An 18,842-nucleotide genomic window follows, 5' to 3' on the forward strand; every position below is an offset into this window, starting at 1 on the left:
CTGCTTAGATTTCTATTCCAGGCTTTATCTTTCAGGCTAAATGCCTTTGTTCTTTTCATTAGATTGATGAAATCCAATCTCACTTTCTAACACATATGGGCATCAGAATGTGTATTTGGTGAGAAATAGTGTCTTATGTCAGCAATTTCTGCTTCCTCTTGTTTTCTTTGCTCATAGCACGAAATCCTACTTTTTGCCAAAACCTTACTTTGTAGCTTTTTAACTTAATTAAATATATAGGCAATTACTGACACCATCTGTCTTCATAGAAAAAGAACAAGAAGTGACACAAAAAACTGGGAATCTGAAGGGACTATGTAGCAAACAAAATCTTCTAGCTCCACTACAGTAATATTTATTTTTAGGAGCCCTTGAGTTATTTTAAATCATTTATGTTCTTTAGAAATAATGAATTTGAGCTATACTTAAAATGTGGTAGCATTGGTATGACTTTAAAATATCAAGTAATCCATTGCTTTTTCAGTAAAACAAAAACTTAAACATGCCGCTGAACATCTGTTACTAGTACAGTCTAACACAGCACTTAAAATCCTTTAAAATCCCTGAAACCTTTATAATGTTACATGAATCTTTCACATAAATAGAACTGTTTTAACAATATGTATATTCCTTTAAACATATATTTTGCTTTCTTAAGCAAAGACTCATTGTATTGCCTATGGTTTCCTTATAAATAAATAAATGAAATGGCTTTACTTCTCAATGGAGTCAATATCCCCCTATCATCCCACATTCCTAGCTCACTCTAGAGTACCTACTTATCTATGTTTGTTTTTTAAACTTTATCCAATTTCTCCACAAATGCTTTAATACGTAAATAATATCAAACCAATCTATTGAAATCTGGCCAGGTTAAGTCAGGAACCAATACAAAATAAAAGTCCAAATTAAAAAACAAACAAACAAAAAACCAGAATTCACCTCCCATGCAGAGAACATTATCAGGAAATACAAAGGAATTATAGAGAAAAGAGTCCAAGGAGAACATGGAATTGGCAGTTACCACCAAGGACAACTGGGTTCTTCAAGCAGCCCTTCTCTGCACCGGCAGGAGAAGATTTTGAACCCATGTGTCATCTACTAAGAGCCCTACCCTCCATAAGTAGAAGTGCGCATGAGAAGACAGCTACAAAGAGGTTCAATATAAAGAATACACTTTTCAAAGAAATAACTGTAAAACTTCTACTAATGTTAAAAACATGGTAAACCAAAGGATATGCTTTCTTAGATTAAAACATCAATATACATATTTTATAATTTTTATTTGCTTAAAGGAAATATTTAGAAAGTGCTTTCACAAATATGTCTTGAATACTGTATAAAATGCTTATCAAATACGAGTAGAGATGAAACTAAGAATTTATGCTTATCTGCCATGACTTAGGAATGCTCTAGTGCATTCTCCTGAGTAAGCTGTATATTAAGAAACAGTACATTGATGGAGTTCCTATCATGGCGCAGGAGAAACAAATCTGACTAGGAACCATGAGGTTGCGGGTTCCATTCCTGGCCTCACTCAGTGGGTTAAAGATCTGGCGTTGCTTTGAGCTGTGGTGTAGGTTGCAGATGTGGCTTGGATCTGGTGTTGCTGTGGTGGTGTTGCAGGCTCTGATTCAACCCCTAGCCTGGGAACCTCCATATGCCACGGGTATGGCCCTAAAAGGACAAAAAGACAAAAAAAAAAAAAAAAAAAAAAAAAAGAAAGAAGAGTATAATACATTTTAGAAGAATAAAAGAAGAGATGAGGAGAAGGAGGAAGGGAAGGAGAAAGGAATACTTCCTTTAATGCATTTCTTTTATTTACTAGAAACTGAGCTTAGGGACAAATGGTATTGGGTGGGAGGGGGCTGCTCAGTTAAAGCAGCCTGTCAGGTGAAGCTCAAGAGGAGCAGAGGTCTAACCTAGCAACAGAGCCTCGACGGGCAAGTCACAGCTGAAAACCACTTACTCCGGTGAAACTACAGGGTGATTTTCAGTCAGCAGCTACTCAACTGATTTTTTCCCAGGGCCCTAAAATTCTGCCTATATGTTTCTGGGAAGTGCCCCAGAACTTCTATTGATCACAGGTAGAAACCTTGGCTTTTTGCCTACACTGAAGGACAAAATTTCTTTTGTCTTTATGCAGCTCTCTGATTACAGGCTCTCAAAGTTCTTTACAGACAAATAATGAAAAAGGTGAGGCAGAAAGGTATAAAGCGGCTTGCCCAAAGTCCACCACAGACCTTTCTTTGGCTTCAGAACCACCTAGTAATTAGTGGAACTTCTGGATGTGACTGCCAGCAGCACGGTGCTCTCTCATTTTACCAAATCCCTTGCCAGGTGGAGAGTAATCTCCAAGATGAAGCATAGGAGGAAAATCTGGACTTCAGAGCCCGGCAAACTTGGGCTGTAATCCTAGCCCTGCCCCTTAGCTGTAGACCTTGGGCAAGTTTCTGGGTTGAGTTTCCACTTCCACTTCTATAAAATAGGTGTGTTAATACCTACCTCACAAGGTTGTTGTAAGGATGACATGAGAAAATACCAGAGTGTCTGGTACATAATAGACTCTATACATTAATTTCCCTTTCTCTTTCCTTCCCAGGTCTTCCTCATAGAGTCTGTCCTATGTGGTCAAAGCAGGGGAAAAGTTGTAGAATCCAAACAATCAAATCCAAAAGGTTCCATTACGGTACCCTCTACCATCACCAAATTAGTCATGACTCACTAAATTATTGGATTAACTTGATGAGGATGAGGAAGTGTCACTATGGAGGGCAGAGGGCTGGAGACAGCCTAAGGCGCTGGGGGTGGGGGGAGCCTGGAATGAGTAACAGGAGGGACGAAGGGAAGCAGGTGTGTTTAAGACAAAGCTTTCCTTTAGTCACATGCCCATTTGCCTGACCAACCCTGCGTCTCTTCTGCATTTGACCACACCCAACCCCATTTGGTCCAGGAGCTGATACAAAATGAAAGCCTGCAGTGGGTAGTCAGGGGAAGTGTACTGCCTGTCACAGAAGAATAGCCCATGACTGCTTATTGAGCTCCAGGTATTAACCATTGCTTGAGTGCTAGTTTGCATAAAGCAGGTGTTTTTTTACCCAATATGGAAAAGCTTTTTATTTGGGTTTTTTTTTTTTTTTTTTTTTTTTTTTGGCTGTACATGGAAGCTTCCAGGCCAGGGATCAAACCCATGCTACATGCAATGCCGTATCCTTAACCCTCTGTACCACAAAGGAACTTCCAATGGAAAAGCTTTTTAAAGTGGAGCCTTAAAGAATACCTAAAATAAAATCTCAGGGCAGTTTGGGAGGTGGTTTATCACAGGCTCCCTCATTCAGTCATGATTTACACATGCAACTAGATTCAAAAAAGCTGCCATACAAACTGTGGAGGTGTCCTCCCTAGAATGGGTCTCCTGGAGACTAGGCTGTGTGTGTGTGTGTAGCAGCTTTACGGAGTTATCATATACATAAAACTCACTCTTAAAGTATATAGCTCAGTGGCTGTTAGTACAGTCACAGAGATATAAAGCCAACATCACTATCTAATTTTAGACCATTTCTTTTACTCTAAAAAGAAACTGTACCCATTAGAAATCACACCCCATACCCTCTTCCTGCCAGCCACTGAAAACCATTTTCTGCCTCTAAGGATTTCCCTATTCTTTACATTTCATATAAATGGGATCACACAGTAGGTAGTCTTTTGTGACTGACTTCTTTCACTTAACAGAATATTTTCAAGGCTCATCCATGTTTAAGCACATATCAATGTGTCATTCCTTTTTTTTTACACTTTAACTGGAGATCTATATTATTTTGCCCTTTTTTCTTTTTTTTCTTTTTTCTATTACAGTTAATTTACAATGATCTGTCGATTTCTGCTGTACAGCAAAGTGACCCAGTCATACATATATATATACATATATACACACACACACACACACACATTCTTTTTCTCACATTATCCTCCATCATGTTCCATCACAAGTGATTAGATATAGTTCCGTGCTACTCAGCAGGATCTCATTGCTTATCTACTCCAAATGCAATAGTTTGCACCTACTAACCCCAAACTCCCAGTCCATTCTGCTCCCTCTCCTCCTCCCCTTGGCAACCACAAGTCTGTTCTCCATGTACATGAGTTTGTTTCTTTTCTATAGTTATGTTCCTTTGTGCCATATTTTAGATTCCACATTTAAGTGATATCATATGGTATTTGTCTTTCTGTGCTTAGTGCTGCGGTGAACATATGGGCGCGTGTATCTTTTTCAATGAAAGTCTGCCCAGGAGTGGGATTTCTGGGTCATATGGTAGTTACATATTTAGTTTTCTGAGGTACCTCCATACTGTTTTCCATAGTGGTTGTACCAATTTACATTCCCACCAACAGTGAAGGACAAATTGGGCTGGCGAGATTGTAAAATGGTACAGCCACTTTAAAAAAACAGTCTGTCAGTTTCTCAAAAAGTTGACAGAGTTACCATATGACCCATCTCCACACCCTCTCCAGCATCTGTTATTTAGTGACTTGTTAACGATGGCCGTTCTGACTGGTATGAGCTGGTACCTCATTGTCAGTATGTCATTCCTTTTAATGGCTGAATAATATTCCATTGTAATGGTTGTATCACATTTTGTTTATCTATTCATCAGGTGATGGACACTTGGGTTGCTTCCATTCTTTGACTGCTATGAATCATGTTATATAAACATTCAAGCACAAGTTTTTATGTAAACACATTTTCTTTTCTCTTGGTTGCATATCTAGGAGTAGAATTGATGAATCATATGATAACACTATGTCTACTTTTTGAGAAATTTATAGACTGTTTTTTGAAGTGGCTGCACCATTTTACAATCTTACCAGCCCATGTCTTTACCCACACTTGTTATTGTCCTTTTAATTTCAGTCATCCTTGTGGGTTTGAAGTAGTATCTCTCCTGTCTGTGTTTTAAAGGGAAGATTTATTTCCTTGTGTTATTTAATGGAATCATCTAACAAAGATTTATTGCACATATGTATCAGGAGTGCTGTGCTAGGTATTATGCAGGGTTCAGTTATGAATGAGAGATCCCTGCTGTCTGTCTGATTCTTCTAAGAATTTCCCAAATGTAAACAAACTTGCCTTAGACTTGAAATTAAGAGCTCTGGTTGATTTCAAGTCTGAGCTCTGGCCTCTTCCCCTCTCAGAGCCTTGTGTCCAGGGTTTAGAGAGTCCAGACAAGATTACCTCCAAGGCCGCAGACCCTGTTTCTTGTCCATATAGTCTGCAATTAAGGTTTTTCCTTATTAAAAAAAAAAAACCTGGTTTACTGGAGCTGTTAAGGAAACTGGAAGGGAAAGGCAAACCCTGCTGCCAACTCACTGCACTGATGTGGCTGGTGCTGCATATGCACATCCCCACCTCACTTTGCAAGACAGCTTTCCACATCCACAAAGACTGGGCACAGGAATCCTCCCCAGTGGAGCTCCAGAACGAGAGCTTTCTGCTTCAGAAATCCACGCAAAAGCCTTTTGGAGATCATTTGCAGTAACGTTAAAGGAGTACTTCTCAATTGAGCAAATCATTCACCAGTCCTGACATTTTATAGCATGAAAATTGAAGAAGAATAACTAACTACAGCATGGGATTATTATATTGAATTGGCATGAAAGAAGCATATATAATTACTAGTCCAAGAAACCTATAACAGGTTATAAAAATTGGGTTTTCATGTTTATTATAGCTTATAGCTTAATGTCAAAATAAGAAAATGACTTTACAAAAATTCATAATAAAAAGAGGAGTTCCCGTCGTGGCGCAGTGGTTAATGAATCTGACTAGGAACCATGAGGTTGCGGGTTCGGTCCCTGCCCTTGCTCAGTGGGTTAAGGATCCGGCGTTGCCGTGAGCTGTGGTGTAGGTTGCAGACGCGGCTCGGATCCCGCGTTGCTGTGGCTCTGGCGTAGGCTGGCGGCTACAGCTCAAATTAGACCCCTAGCCTGGGAACCTCCTTATGCCGTGGGAGTGGCCCAAGAAATAGCAAAAAAAAAAAAAAAAAAAAGACCAAAAAATAAAAAAAATAAAAAATTTTTAAAAAAAGTGAGAAAATACTTAAAAAGGAAAAAAGAAATGAGTATGTAATTCTGTACCTTAGGAATATAAATAATATCAGGCCATCAATCTTGAAAATAATAGAATCATAAATTTATGGAGGTAGTGGAAAAAGCTTGGAAAAGGAAGCAGAGAAGGCAAAACTATATTAAAATCGTGTTTTTTTTTTTTTTTTTTTTTTTTTTACAAACTAAATACCTAAGTGGAAAACATAAATACAGATGCTGATGGTGCAGGTTTAAATTTCAATATTTTCCATTTTGGATCCCCAAATTAATTCTGTATATAGTTCCTACACTGAAAGAATTTCCAAAGTCACAGAGAAGCTCCTGGCACTATACAGATACTGGACTGTGAATGCTGGTAATTAATTAGGTGTCATGGAAAGAGCAAGAACAAGAATCAGGAAACCTGATTCCAGATCTTCCCCTAATAATGGGACTGAGCACATCTCCGATTCTTCAGCCATAAAAGGAAGAGGTAAAAATGATAAATGTCATTTCAGGTCTTCCAGGACAGCACTATTTAAACAGACCTCTCTGGGCACTGAATAATTTCAGTTTTAGAGATTCTATTACCCTATGTCATATCAAATGTACTAAATGAACTCTCATGGAATGTGACATAGACATAACTATAAAAAAGAGTTGTGTTGCATTTAACTGACATGTCAACTTTGTTGATATTTTTATAATATATATATTTATATGATATTTTTATTGTTATTTGATAATTTTCATATTTGGAGGCCCGTAACACTTTTTTCCAGAATCCAAATGCTTTGAAGACCTTTGAAAATCATGCAGGCCCTAGCCATGGGGGACTGCTAGGCCTTGAGTGCTAAGTGGCAGGGCCCAGATTTTTTGCTGCCTTTGGCCCCACGAACTCCAAAGGCCCAACAGCATCCAGGGCAGGTGGTAGAAAATGGATACTCTAGTTGCTCAGAGACAGCCTCGTGGAGCTGTGATTTAAACAGTGCCCAGAAGGATACATAGGATTAATAGAGACAGAGGGGAAGGCCTCTAAGGTGAATGCTAGAAGTCTCAACTGTTGATCAGGTCCAGGGTGACTAACCCATACAGCAGTAACTGCAGTTCCCCACCTCTCCAAGAGACTGGGCCATCCCAGCAGCCACCACTAGGTGGCAACATGCCAAGAGGCTGCAGCCCCTCTGCCTGTCTATTGACATTTTTATATAATACAAACAATTCTTACCAAAAGTTGGAATCACATTAATAGTTTCCTAAATGAAAATTCTTACAGTGAAGTGTACCTCTCTAAAATTAAGTATTGGATGTGATGTTTACCACAATGGAGAGTTTGATGGTGTCTGGCGATTCAATGATCAAAATGGGAAGAGATCTCATCTAGCAGCTGCTGAAGAAAGTACATTCTCTGCATGACAGCCAGAATTCTGCTGTTTTTAAACAGCATCTGAGAGAAGTTAAATGTGCACCCCATCTCTGAAAATCAGACAAGAATACCCAAGTCAAAATCCAAGCAAGCGTGTTCTTACACCTCCCCCAGACTCTGCTCCTGGCAGTTATACAGGGAAGATGTCAGGGTCCAAACAGACTTGTATCTGCCAGACCCCAAAATAATAGTCTCACACTGCATCTCATATAGTCACTGGTCCACATCACAGGCCTCAGGGATAGAGACCATTGGTCTATATTAGTAGACAAGGAAACTGAGGCCCAGAGGGGGAAGGAAGTTAAGATCACATAGACTGTAAATGGCAAGGCCAACACTCCCTCCCAGAGAGGTCCCGTAATACTGGTCCAGTGCTCTTTCCATCCAGTAAAGACATTTGCCTCCCTCAAGGCAGAGGCCTCTTTAGTTAGTCCCTATTGCCCTCAAGCTGCTGTCACTTCTTTTCCCTACAGAGCTGCCTACAGAAGGCCTCATGTCCTCATGTCCTACAGACCTCACCTCTCCCCAGCCAAGGAGGGCCTTCAACCCAAGGCCCAAAAGTAACAGCAGAGAAAAAGATGCCTCCCCCTATAGGGAAAAAAAAAGATGCATCCCTATAGGGACTGATTCTGCTTTATCTCTGCAGCCCGGCCAAGCACATTCTCCTGATTTTACAGCTAAGAATGGAGAAACGGTGCCTGAGATCTCTTCCCATCCTCTAGAACACTATTCAACAAAGGCATCTCACACTTAACACACCCAAACCTGAAATTTTAAATTTTACCCTTTAAACTGTTCCTCTAGCAATCTACTCCATGCAGTACCTGGTAATTCCATCTTTCCCTTTCTTCAGGGCAAAAGTCTTGGAGACATTCTCTCTCTCACACCCTATATCCAACCCACCAGTAAGTCCTTTAGGTTCTAGTTTTGAAGTGTATCTATAATATGACAATTTCTTTTTTCTTTTTTTCTTTTTGTCTTTTTACCTTTTCTAGGGCTGATCCCGCGGCATATGGAGGTTCCTAGGTTAGGGGTCGAATAGGAGCTGTAGCCGCCAGTCTACACCAGAGCCATAGCAACACCAGATCCGAGCCTCATCTGCAACCTATACCACAGCTCATGGCAACGCCGGATCCTTAACCCACTGAGCAAGGCCAGGGATCGAACCCACAACTTCATGGTTCCTAGTCAGATTCGTTAACCACTGAGCCATGCATGACAGGAACTCCTAATATGACCATTTCTGCCCCCCTCTACTATTATGATGCTGGGCCACCCACCATCACCTCTCATCCAGATTACTCCAATAGCCTCCTCACTGACCTCTCTGTTTCTACCTTTGTCCCCTCATGGTCTCTTCTGTGCATCACAACCAGAGTAGCCCTCTAAAAATATGTTAAATCATGTCATTCCTTAGCCCTCTGACAGATTCCCAGCCTCCACAGTTGTAAGTAGGAAATAAGCCTCTGGCTCCATATTTAGCCAAACCTGTAAGGACAGAGGAAAACTTGGCTACCCATGGCTGCATCACCCAGCCAGCAGAGAACTGGGCAGGTGGCCTGGCCTCCATAGCTTAGCCATAGCTGTGGGTCTGACTAAGGGTTTAGTCTTGCTCTAGAAAGAATCAAGTGATCCAATGGTGTATTTCTATCATATTGGGACTATGAATAAAGATAAGAATGTGGGCAGGAAGGTGGGTCACACATTACCTCCGCCAAAACAGACAGCTAAGGAGTAGGGGCTGTGTATAGCACTCTGTTCTAAAGGCCTGATGCCTTCTCTGTGGTGGGCCAATTCTCAGCACTGCATCTCTTTCTAGTCTTAGTTGGAAGATCTACCTTTTTAAAAAATTCTGCATGAGCAAAACATGGATGGACCTGGAGGATATTATGCTTAGTGAAATAAGTCAGACAGTAAAAGACAAATACTGTTTGTTATCACTTATATGGGGAATCTAAAAAACAAAACCAAAGGAATGAATAGAACAAAATGGAAACAGATTGATAGATATAGAGAACAAACTAGTGATCACTAGTGATGAGAGGAACAGGAAGAGGAGAAAGACAGGGGTAAGGGGTTACATGTACAAATTGTTATGTACAAAATAAAGAAGCTACAAGAATATATTGTACAGCACAGGGAATACAGCCAACATTTTATAATCATTTTAAATGGTCTATAATCTATAAAAATACCGAATAACTGTTATACAGCTGAAATGTTGTAAATCAACTATACTTCAATTTAAAAATTCAAATTAATAACTATGCATATCCTGAACTGATTATTTTTCCAAATTTATTATCAGAATGAAAGTTTCTAAAAAATTTTCTAATAAAAAACACTCTACAAGAGCTTAGAAATCTTCCTAATTCCCCGTTAGCCTCATAGATACATCTAGAGACAACTGAGGGAGGGTCCAGCCAGACTATTATCCCCAGTGATTAGTTGACAAAAGTGTGGCTCAGAGAGTTGACTTGCCAAGACCCTGGTACCCAGAGTAGGACCTTTAGCAAGTCACTTGTCCTGTCTAGAGCATCAGATTCTTCTCCTATAAATAAAGAAGAAAAAAAAAAAACCTAGAGATGCATCTGCAAAACACCTATAGACTCAAAAAGCTCTGAAATTCTATAATTCAACAAATGTTATTTGATCTATAAATTAATCTCTTAGTCCCATATCTACCCAGTGCCCATAAGTGAAGGCTGGCAAGACCAAACTCTTTGCTATTCTATTTGCACTTGGAGATAGTCACAGAACATAGGGCCTCTGCACATCTGCCTATATCTACATGCTCTGCCACCCATCCATCCTACCTGTCACAGGAAAGAGGCAGAAGCAGCAGGGGTGAGCAGGCGGCCTCCATCTGCCAGGAACACCTAAGGCAAAAAGAGCTCAGTACCAGGACCCTCTCTCCCATACCTTCCCCAACAGAAACATGTTACTACCATTTTACCCCAAATCTTGCAGCCCAAACAAGACCCAGAACCTCGGAACAGAAAAATTCTGAGTAAATTCACTTCTGCCTGACCCTGTCTTCAGTTCTCATGTGCTTGTTTAAGTGATAAGGTTGTTGCAGTTTCTTGGTTTGCCTTCTGCCCTGTGTTCTGACCACCTTGCCCCAGGTCTCCACAGAGCTGCAGTGAGGACTGCATCCAGCTCAGCGCCAGTCAGGTAATGGAGAGCCAGGGCCTCTGTAGCATCTCTCCCCAGCCCACCAGTATTGGCCCTACCCCTGGCTGAAGCTGCAATGGGCTTTTTCACAACCAACCCAATAAAAATAGAATGTAAACCACAAATACAAGCCACATGTATAATTTTTAATTTTCTAGTAGCCTCACTTTAGAATGTAAAAGTTAACTGAAAAATAGATGAAAACGATTTTAATACATGATGTATTTTATTTAACCCAACACAACCAAAATAGGATCACTTCAACATATAATAGGTATAAAATATTATTAATGAGGTATTTCACACTCTTTTTTACCTCTTTATTCTTCAAAATCTGGTGTGTAGGAGTTCCCTACATGGTTCAGCAGTTAATAAACCCAACTAGAATCCATGATGATGCAGGTTTGATCCCTGGCCTCACTCAGTGGGTTAAGGATTCGGCATTTCAGTGAGCTGCATTGTAAGTCGCAGACACTGTTCAGATTCCACGTTGCCAGCGGCTACAGCTCCAATTTGACCTCTAGCTTGGGAACCTCCATATGCCACGGGTGCAGCCCTAAAGAAAAAGACCAAAAAAAAAAAAAATCTGGTGTGTATTTTACAGCTGTAGCACATCTCAATTTGATTCAGCCATGTTTCAAGTGCTCAACAGGTAGTGGCTACCTCATTAGATAGTGCAAATCTAGACTATATATGAAAGTCTATATAATTTTACTCACCATAAATCTTCTAATATTAACATTTTGTTCTATTCTCATCTAGCCTTTTCTAGATATAATGTTATTTTTACAAAGCTGAAGTCATATTACCCATATGACTGTATATTCTTCTCTTGCCATTCTGTGAATCTTCCTACACGACCAAAAGTTAGTCACAATCATTACCTTTCACAATAACATCACAGACTAGCCCATCATCTGGATGTGTCATAATCCTCTTAACCAATGCCCAAATGTTGGACAGCTGCAACTTTTCAATTTTACAATTAATGCTGAGATGAATATTTCTGTGATACTCATGCTTAAGGCCTTGATATAAATCTCTCTAGAGTTTTAACCATTTTTAACAAAACAGATTTTGAATATTGTTAATCAGTCAAACAACTATCAACTACTGCTTTATGACTGGAGCTAAGACACCTTGGTTTCTTGTCCCACATCTTTTTTTTTCCTTTTGATGGCTGCACCCACAGCATATGGAAGTTTCCAGGCCAGGGACTGAATCTGAGCTGCAGCCGCAATTCAAGCTGCACCTGCAGCGATGCCAGATCCTTTAACCCACTACACTGGGCTGGGGAGCAAACCTGCATCTCCGCAGCAATCCAGGCTGCTGTGGTCAGATTCTTAACCCACTTCGCCATGACAGGAACTCCTCTTGTACCAACATCTTTGATATGTGGCTCTGAAACTCAAGGCAAAACACTTTGCTTCTCACAGTAGAGTTGCTCCATTTATAAAATGAACATATTATATTAGATGATTTTTAAAGGTCTTTCCAGCACTAAGTTTCAGTGATGTTTTTCTCTCACCCTCACATTTAACCAAGTAATCTGTACAGCTAGTCGGTCCTGCAAGTCATGTCAAAACCACCTCCTAAACACTTAAAAATATACCCACTTCTCTCCATCCCCAGTTGTAGTGCCTTTGTGAAGTGCTATGTACATCAATGCTCATCTAAATTGTGGTGGGAGGATCCAGTGCAGAGAGAGATTAGGTTCTAAAATTAACAGCAAAATCCATAAATCAAGAATAGGATTAAATGAGATACTGGGGAAAGCCTGGGGCTGGCACAGAGGAGAAGGTCAATGAATATTTGCTGCATTTGAATCTCAAACCAGCTTCAAGAGACTCACTTAGATCCTGACTCTGAAAGGCTGCAGAGGAGTTCAGAGTGAAACATTAGAGGTGCTGATATACCCTGCTGGGAGCCAGCCTGCCCCAGACACTGAGCATTGTCAGAAGACAAAGACTCAGCAGCTTTCCCTAAGGGGCTGATAGTCTAGAAGGGGAAATAGGAACCCCCGTCCGCAAAACAAGCATGCCTCAGGCAGTGTCTTCAATGGAAAAACCAGATGGAAAACAGAACAATTATCTGAGCAATTCAGGCAAGCCTGCTGTTGAGGAAAAGCCTTAAAGAAATTTGTTCTATTTCCTTTGTGAACCAAGAGGTAAGGGCAGCCTGGGTAGCAGAAATTTTCTGGCTCTACAAAAAGAGCAGAGTTTTGGCCTGAGCTCTACGATCCTAGGCAAACCGTGAAGAACACTTTTTGATCTCAGTATCCTCATGGGTCAGAAACAGAGTAATACCAACCTTGTTCGAACCTGACCATCTACTGGATTGAATTGTGAAGTTAAACACAATGATTATGAAGGGGGGAAAACAGCCATTAATGAGGCAATCTAGTAGCTACATGGGCAACTGAAAATGTGTCTTCAAAGATTCTACTCCTCTTAAAGGAAATGTTTAGTAATCATAAATAATGTCTGTATTGAACTTTATAATACAGAAGGCAATTTTATGTGCATTTATTCTATTCTGGGGGAGCCCACACCCATGGAATGTGGAGGTTCCCAGGCAAGGGGTCGAATCGGAGCTACAGCTGCCAGCCTATGCCACAGCCATAGCAACGCAGGATCCAAGCTGTGTCTGCAACCTACACCACAGCTCACCTCAATGACAGATCCTTAACCCACTGAGCAAGACCAGGGATCAAACCCACATCCTCATCAATACTAATCATGTTTGTTACCTGCTGAGCCACAACGGGAACTCTGCGTTTATTCTATTTTGTTTTCAAAACCCCCTGTGGTAGGTATTATCATTTATGCCTTTTACACTTAAGGATACTGAGGTTGAGATAGCTGAAATAACCATTTGAGTTTGCACCATTTGTGAGGGCCAGATTTAGGCTCTCCAACTCATTGATTCTCATTCCCCTACTCCAGGATGCCTTCCCACTAAAATCCTCATCACCAACTACCATATGACTCAGCAGTCCCACTCCTGGGCACATATCTGGCCAAAACTTTCATTCAAAAAGATACAGGCACCCATATGTTCATTGCAGCACTGTTCACTGTAGCCAAGACATGGAAGTAACCTAAATGTCCATCATCGACAGATGAATGGATTAAGAAGAGCTGGTACACATACACAATGGAATACTACTCAGTCATTAAAAAAAATAATAGTAATAATGCCACTTGACAGCAACATGGATGGAACTAGAAGATTCTCATACTAAGTGAAGTAAGTCAGAAAGAGAAAGACAAATACCATATAATATCACTTATGTCTGGACTCTAATAGATGGCACAAATGAACTTATCTATAGAAAAGAAACAAACTCATGGACATGGAGAACAGACTTCTGGTTGCCAAGGGGGAGCAGGAAGAAGTGGGATGGACTGGGAGTTTGGGGTTAGTAGATGCAAACTACATTTGGAGTAGGTAAGCAATGAGATCCTGCTGTATAGCACAGGAAACTATATTTAATCACTTATGATGGAACATGATGGAAGATAATGTGAGTAAAATAATGTATATATATGTACAACTTGGTCACTTTGCTGTACAGCAGAAATTGACAGAACATTGTAAATCAACTATAATAAACATTTTTTTAAAAATCCTCATCACAAAAACATTAATATTATTAACATAATATTAATAATGTTTGTTATATGCATTTCCCTTTGATCAAGGACACTGAAACATCAAAATAGAAGCTCTGGGGAAAAAAATGCCCAACTTGTAATAATAGCAAGTTCACTTTCTCATATTAAGGAAAAGTAGCTGTCCTCATCTGATTTGCATTTTATGCCATACAGCAGGAAATATTTAAGTTGACAAATAGGATATTTACAACTGAAACAGATACTTGGCAGTTAGTTTTTAACAATTGTTGCAAATGTGATTTATTTGCTATTATAAAAGGGCATTACTGTGCGAATATGACTCCTGAAATTAGCTTCAGTTTAGCAAGGGGCCTTGACAGCCTGACCTCTTAATATCCTTATAATGATGCCATTTACATTCAATGCTTACTCAAGTCACTCACTGCTAGATTTGTTTGAGAGGAGTCCACTCTAGGGCAGATGTATTATGTATTTTAACATACCGAGTTGGTGTGGGGGGCACATGTAGGCCTTCTAAGAGGAAAAACTGTTTAATCAAGTCCTCATGAAAATGTGTTAGTTTCCAATTTCCTACAGTGAAAATGCATTACTGCTAATTACAGCATACTCCAGAAACACAATACTTCATGTTTTCTCCACAAGACATTTCCATGGCATGGATTATATTAAACGAGAACATGTTTTGATCCTCTATAACTTTAGCTTTCAGTTTAACTAGGAAACTGGTCCAGGGTAACAATTGGCTGGGCCAAGATCAATGTCATCTCCTCCAGCAGGGTAAGGGCAAAGAGTGGACTTGGAGCCAGGCAGAACTAAATTCAGAACCAGGACCACCTCTTCCTAGCTGTGTGGGCTTGGGTACCTCTCTGAATTTCTGTTTCCTTATCAATGACATGGAGCTGTCATTTTTCAGATTATTATAAAGATCTGCGATGTCTGTGAAGCACCTGGCACTTTGTAGTACTTGACACATGGGAACCAGTCTTATTTGCATTGCCTGTCAAAGCTCAAAAGTTACCTTTTCCATGACACAGCCCTGACCTAACTAGACAAACTCAGTTTGTCCATTCTTTCCGCTTTGGTAGTACTTTGTTCCATCCCTTTATTATATCAGGTATTCATCATGTTGTAATTAATTGAATATGGTTGTATCTGTCTTCCCCTTCTTGATGGGAGAATCTGTGTCTCTTTACATTTTACACTCAGATAACTAGCACAAGCCTTGAGTATTGAACTAAGGAGGATTCTGGAGCTGCTTCTGGATTCAGTGTAGTGGTGGGGAGTGACAAGAGAAATTAAGGATGGTCTGTCACATGGAGGGGAGAGGGTAGCACAAGACCTACTTTTGCCATTGGCAGCTTAGCACATAGTGGATGGATGCTCAGAAAAAATCTGTCAAAAAGAGTTAATGCACATTAAGAAAGTATCTACTAGCTTAGAGTAATTTACTGCTTACATATATCTATTTATCAAAGTATTTTAATTTTTATTGCATCACGTATTCTCCTAATAACCCTGTGATTCAGCTAGGGTGGGTGCTATCACCATTACCCAGCTGAGGATACTGTGACAATCAGAGGGTGGGTGAACTGACTTTCTTGCATTCTTAAAGTAAAATAGTAAAAATAACAGTAGAGCTAAGGCTTGTAGGCCAACCCTGTTTCCCTTAAGAATCACACTGAGGAGTTCCCGTTGTGGTACAGCGGAAATGAATCTGACTAGGAACCACGAGGTTGCGGGTTCGATCCCTGGCCCTGCTCAGTGGGTTAAGGATCCAGCCTAGCCGTGAGCTGTGGTGTAGGCTGCAGACGCGGCTCGGATCTGGCATTGCTGTGGCTCTAGCATAGGCCGGTGGCTACAGCTCCTATTGGACCCCTAGCCTGGGAACCTCCATATGCCGCGGGTGAGGCCCTAAAAAGATAAAAAGACCAAAAAAAAAAAAATCATATTGAGAGTCTGAGAGAGACCGGCACTGCTTTTCCTAAAACAAGGAAAACTGCCCTTTTCTCATATTTACTCACTCTTTCCCCACCTCTGTCTGCTCCCCTTTAACTTTCCATCCTCTGGAGTTTCTATCCAGCCTCATTTCTCAGTAGAAAGCATTGCACTGACCACTTTAGAAATGGCAAGCCACAGGCAGAAGAATCCAGGTGCACATGAGCTTTTCAGAACCGGGCCTCTCCATAAGGTTATCTTGGCCAGGTATTTCCAATTGTGTGACTTCCCACAAGAACCCTGAATCTTCTGATGAGAGTCAGACTGAGGTTCCATCCTTTGGCTGAACAAACGAGAAACAGAAGTTAAAAACATCTACTCTGTTAAGGCGTTGTGTTCACTGGTGTAGTTGGGTCTGATGTAGTTTGGGCTGGTCAGGGGTGATGGGGGCTTTCTTTCCCTCACTTCTACGGCTCCTGTTTTACTCAGGTGTGGGCAACAGGCCTCAACATCTCATACAGTGACCAACTGGCCCTGACCCAGCTCACCTTATACCTGACCAACGGCCACCTGGATTGCAGTTTGGGCACCCTTGAAGTGCCCTGCTTTGTTCCCAAGAAAGAGAGGAAAATAAGCCATGTGAACCCCCAGGCAATGCCGGTAAGCATCTGATACTTCTTGATTCTCCTCAGTGTTGGCAACTCTCAACCACCACTTGCTGAGCTCTGGCTGTGCCAGGCTCTGTAGGTCCAGAAAGAAGAATCTCAGGCAAGTCACTCTACCTCCCAAAATGGGCTTCTGGTATATGAATGTGTTGGTCACAGAAGGGAGAGACCATTCAGAAAGGGGAAGCACTATGTGGAAGGGCGAAAGGGCTTGCCAGGGGTGAGGGTCTGGGTGTTCTCCATTCTCTTCTCAACTTGATTCCCTGGGCAAGTACACCTACACCCATGGCTTCAATTACCAGCAGCTTCCTACAAAACCCATATTTTTCTAGCCCCAATCTCTTTTTTCAGCTTCAGACTCCCAGATCCAATATTCAACAGAATGACTCAGAGTCCTCAGGGTCAAACTATCCAAAACTGCACTCATCCTCTCTCCTCACCTATACTTGCTCCTGGTGGGTCAGGCCTGATTCTGATCAGATACCCCATATCTCTATACCCAGTCAGCAACTAGCTCCGATTGCTGCTACCTGCTAAAATGGCTCAACTCTCACCCTCTCCTCTCCTGCTCAAAGATACTCTCTTCATTTCAGCTTTCATGGTCTCACACTAGGATTATAATAGCTTCTCACAAAGATTCTCTGGCTTCCTGTCACGGTGGTCAATGTGAAAAACAAATTTGAGCATATTCCTCCCCTTCTTATGATTTTTAAAATGATTCCTGCCATCTTCAGGAAAACCCCAACTTCCCAGCTTGGTGAATGAGGTCTCTCATCGGTCCATGGCCCCATCTCTGCGGGAGTTGGAGGCAGCAGTCCTGGGACTGATTGAGGTTTAGCAACCTCGGGATGCCCAGTAACAAAGGGTAAATCTCCATGGGGAGAGTGGGCAAGGTTGGTCCTAGAGAAGGAGAGCAAAGGTCAAGAGGACCAGATGGCCCTTCGTGTACATGGGAGATGAGAGCAGATTGAGGCTCATGCCACAGCTGCTCTGACAGTGCCAGAGGGTTTCCTCTGCCTTCTCCTACAACAGTGGGCTTCATGCCCTTTTTGCAAATGAAGCTCTTCTTGAGATCCGAATATGTCAAGCACATAAAAGAAGAATGCCAGTGGTTAATAGGACCCCCACACAAGTACCCTAGAGATATCTTTTCAGAGCAATATATCCTGCCTCTCTGTTGGGCCTCTCTGGGTCCAAGACACACCTCTGGATTTAAAGGACCCTTGTTTGACTCTGCCCAGGGTTCCCACAAGTCACCTTCCTTGGCAGGAACTCAGTGCACATTAGGAAAGGTAGACTGGAGAGGGTACCAGATGTCTGGGGGGTTCAGGCGGCAGTCTCCTTCTCCTCCTCAATCCACTTGTCCTGTGAGGTACCCTTGCTCATGGGAATGCCTTACATCTCTTTGCTTATTAAGAAGAGATGTAGAGTGGGGTTTGGGATGAAGAAAAAGACCTCTCTAGGTCCCAGGACCTTGCTGGGAATCTCCCAGGTTTGATTCCACCCATGGCCTCTTTCCCACCAAAGGAACCTACATGACCCCACAGTCAGTGCCTGAGGGAGGGACAGCAGTGAAACTTGACGCCTAACTCCATGCCATTTCTAAAAGGAAGCTGGAAGCTGACTTGATGTTCAACACAAGATTTCCAAAGACAATTTGCTGCATTTAAGTATGGTGCTTCAGAAGGCCGTTAAACAGAAGTTGTACTTTGAGCTGGAAGCACTCTCCCATTTTTCCCCATCTTGCCTATGGGTTTTGATCCTAGCTACAGGCAACATACAAGAATTTTCCTGTGATCAAGAATCTTACAACACTTTTAGGAACTGCCCACACACAAGAGGGAAGCATTATGATCTTCAATAATTCAAATGTTTCTAGAGTCACTGAAGAACAGCTATGCAGATTTTGTGATGTAGGGA

At 41.3% G+C, this 18,842-nt stretch overlaps 1 protein-coding gene and 1 long non-coding RNA gene across 5 annotated transcripts in view; one reads left to right on the forward strand and one right to left on the reverse strand.

The window, feature by feature from the left end:
• IQCH (IQ motif containing H) overlaps positions 1–18,842 on the forward strand; it is a 226,439-nt gene that overhangs the window by 170,332 nt on the left and 37,265 nt on the right. Inside the window, exon 17 of the mRNA XM_021100401.1 lies at positions 16,747–16,917. Coding sequence (XP_020956060.1) covers positions 16,747–16,917 — 171 coding nt within the window. The remainder of the gene's footprint in view (positions 1–16,746; positions 16,918–18,842) is intronic.
• Positions 1–18,842, reverse strand: part of LOC110261942 — a 181,971-nt gene that overhangs the window by 108,606 nt on the left and 54,523 nt on the right. The gene's annotated exons all lie outside the window — the stretch shown is intronic.

Source organism: Sus scrofa, chromosome 1 (assembly GCF_000003025.6).
Source record: "Sus scrofa isolate TJ Tabasco breed Duroc chromosome 1, Sscrofa11.1, whole genome shotgun sequence".
Lineage (NCBI taxonomy): Eukaryota > Metazoa > Chordata > Mammalia > Artiodactyla > Suidae > Sus > Sus scrofa.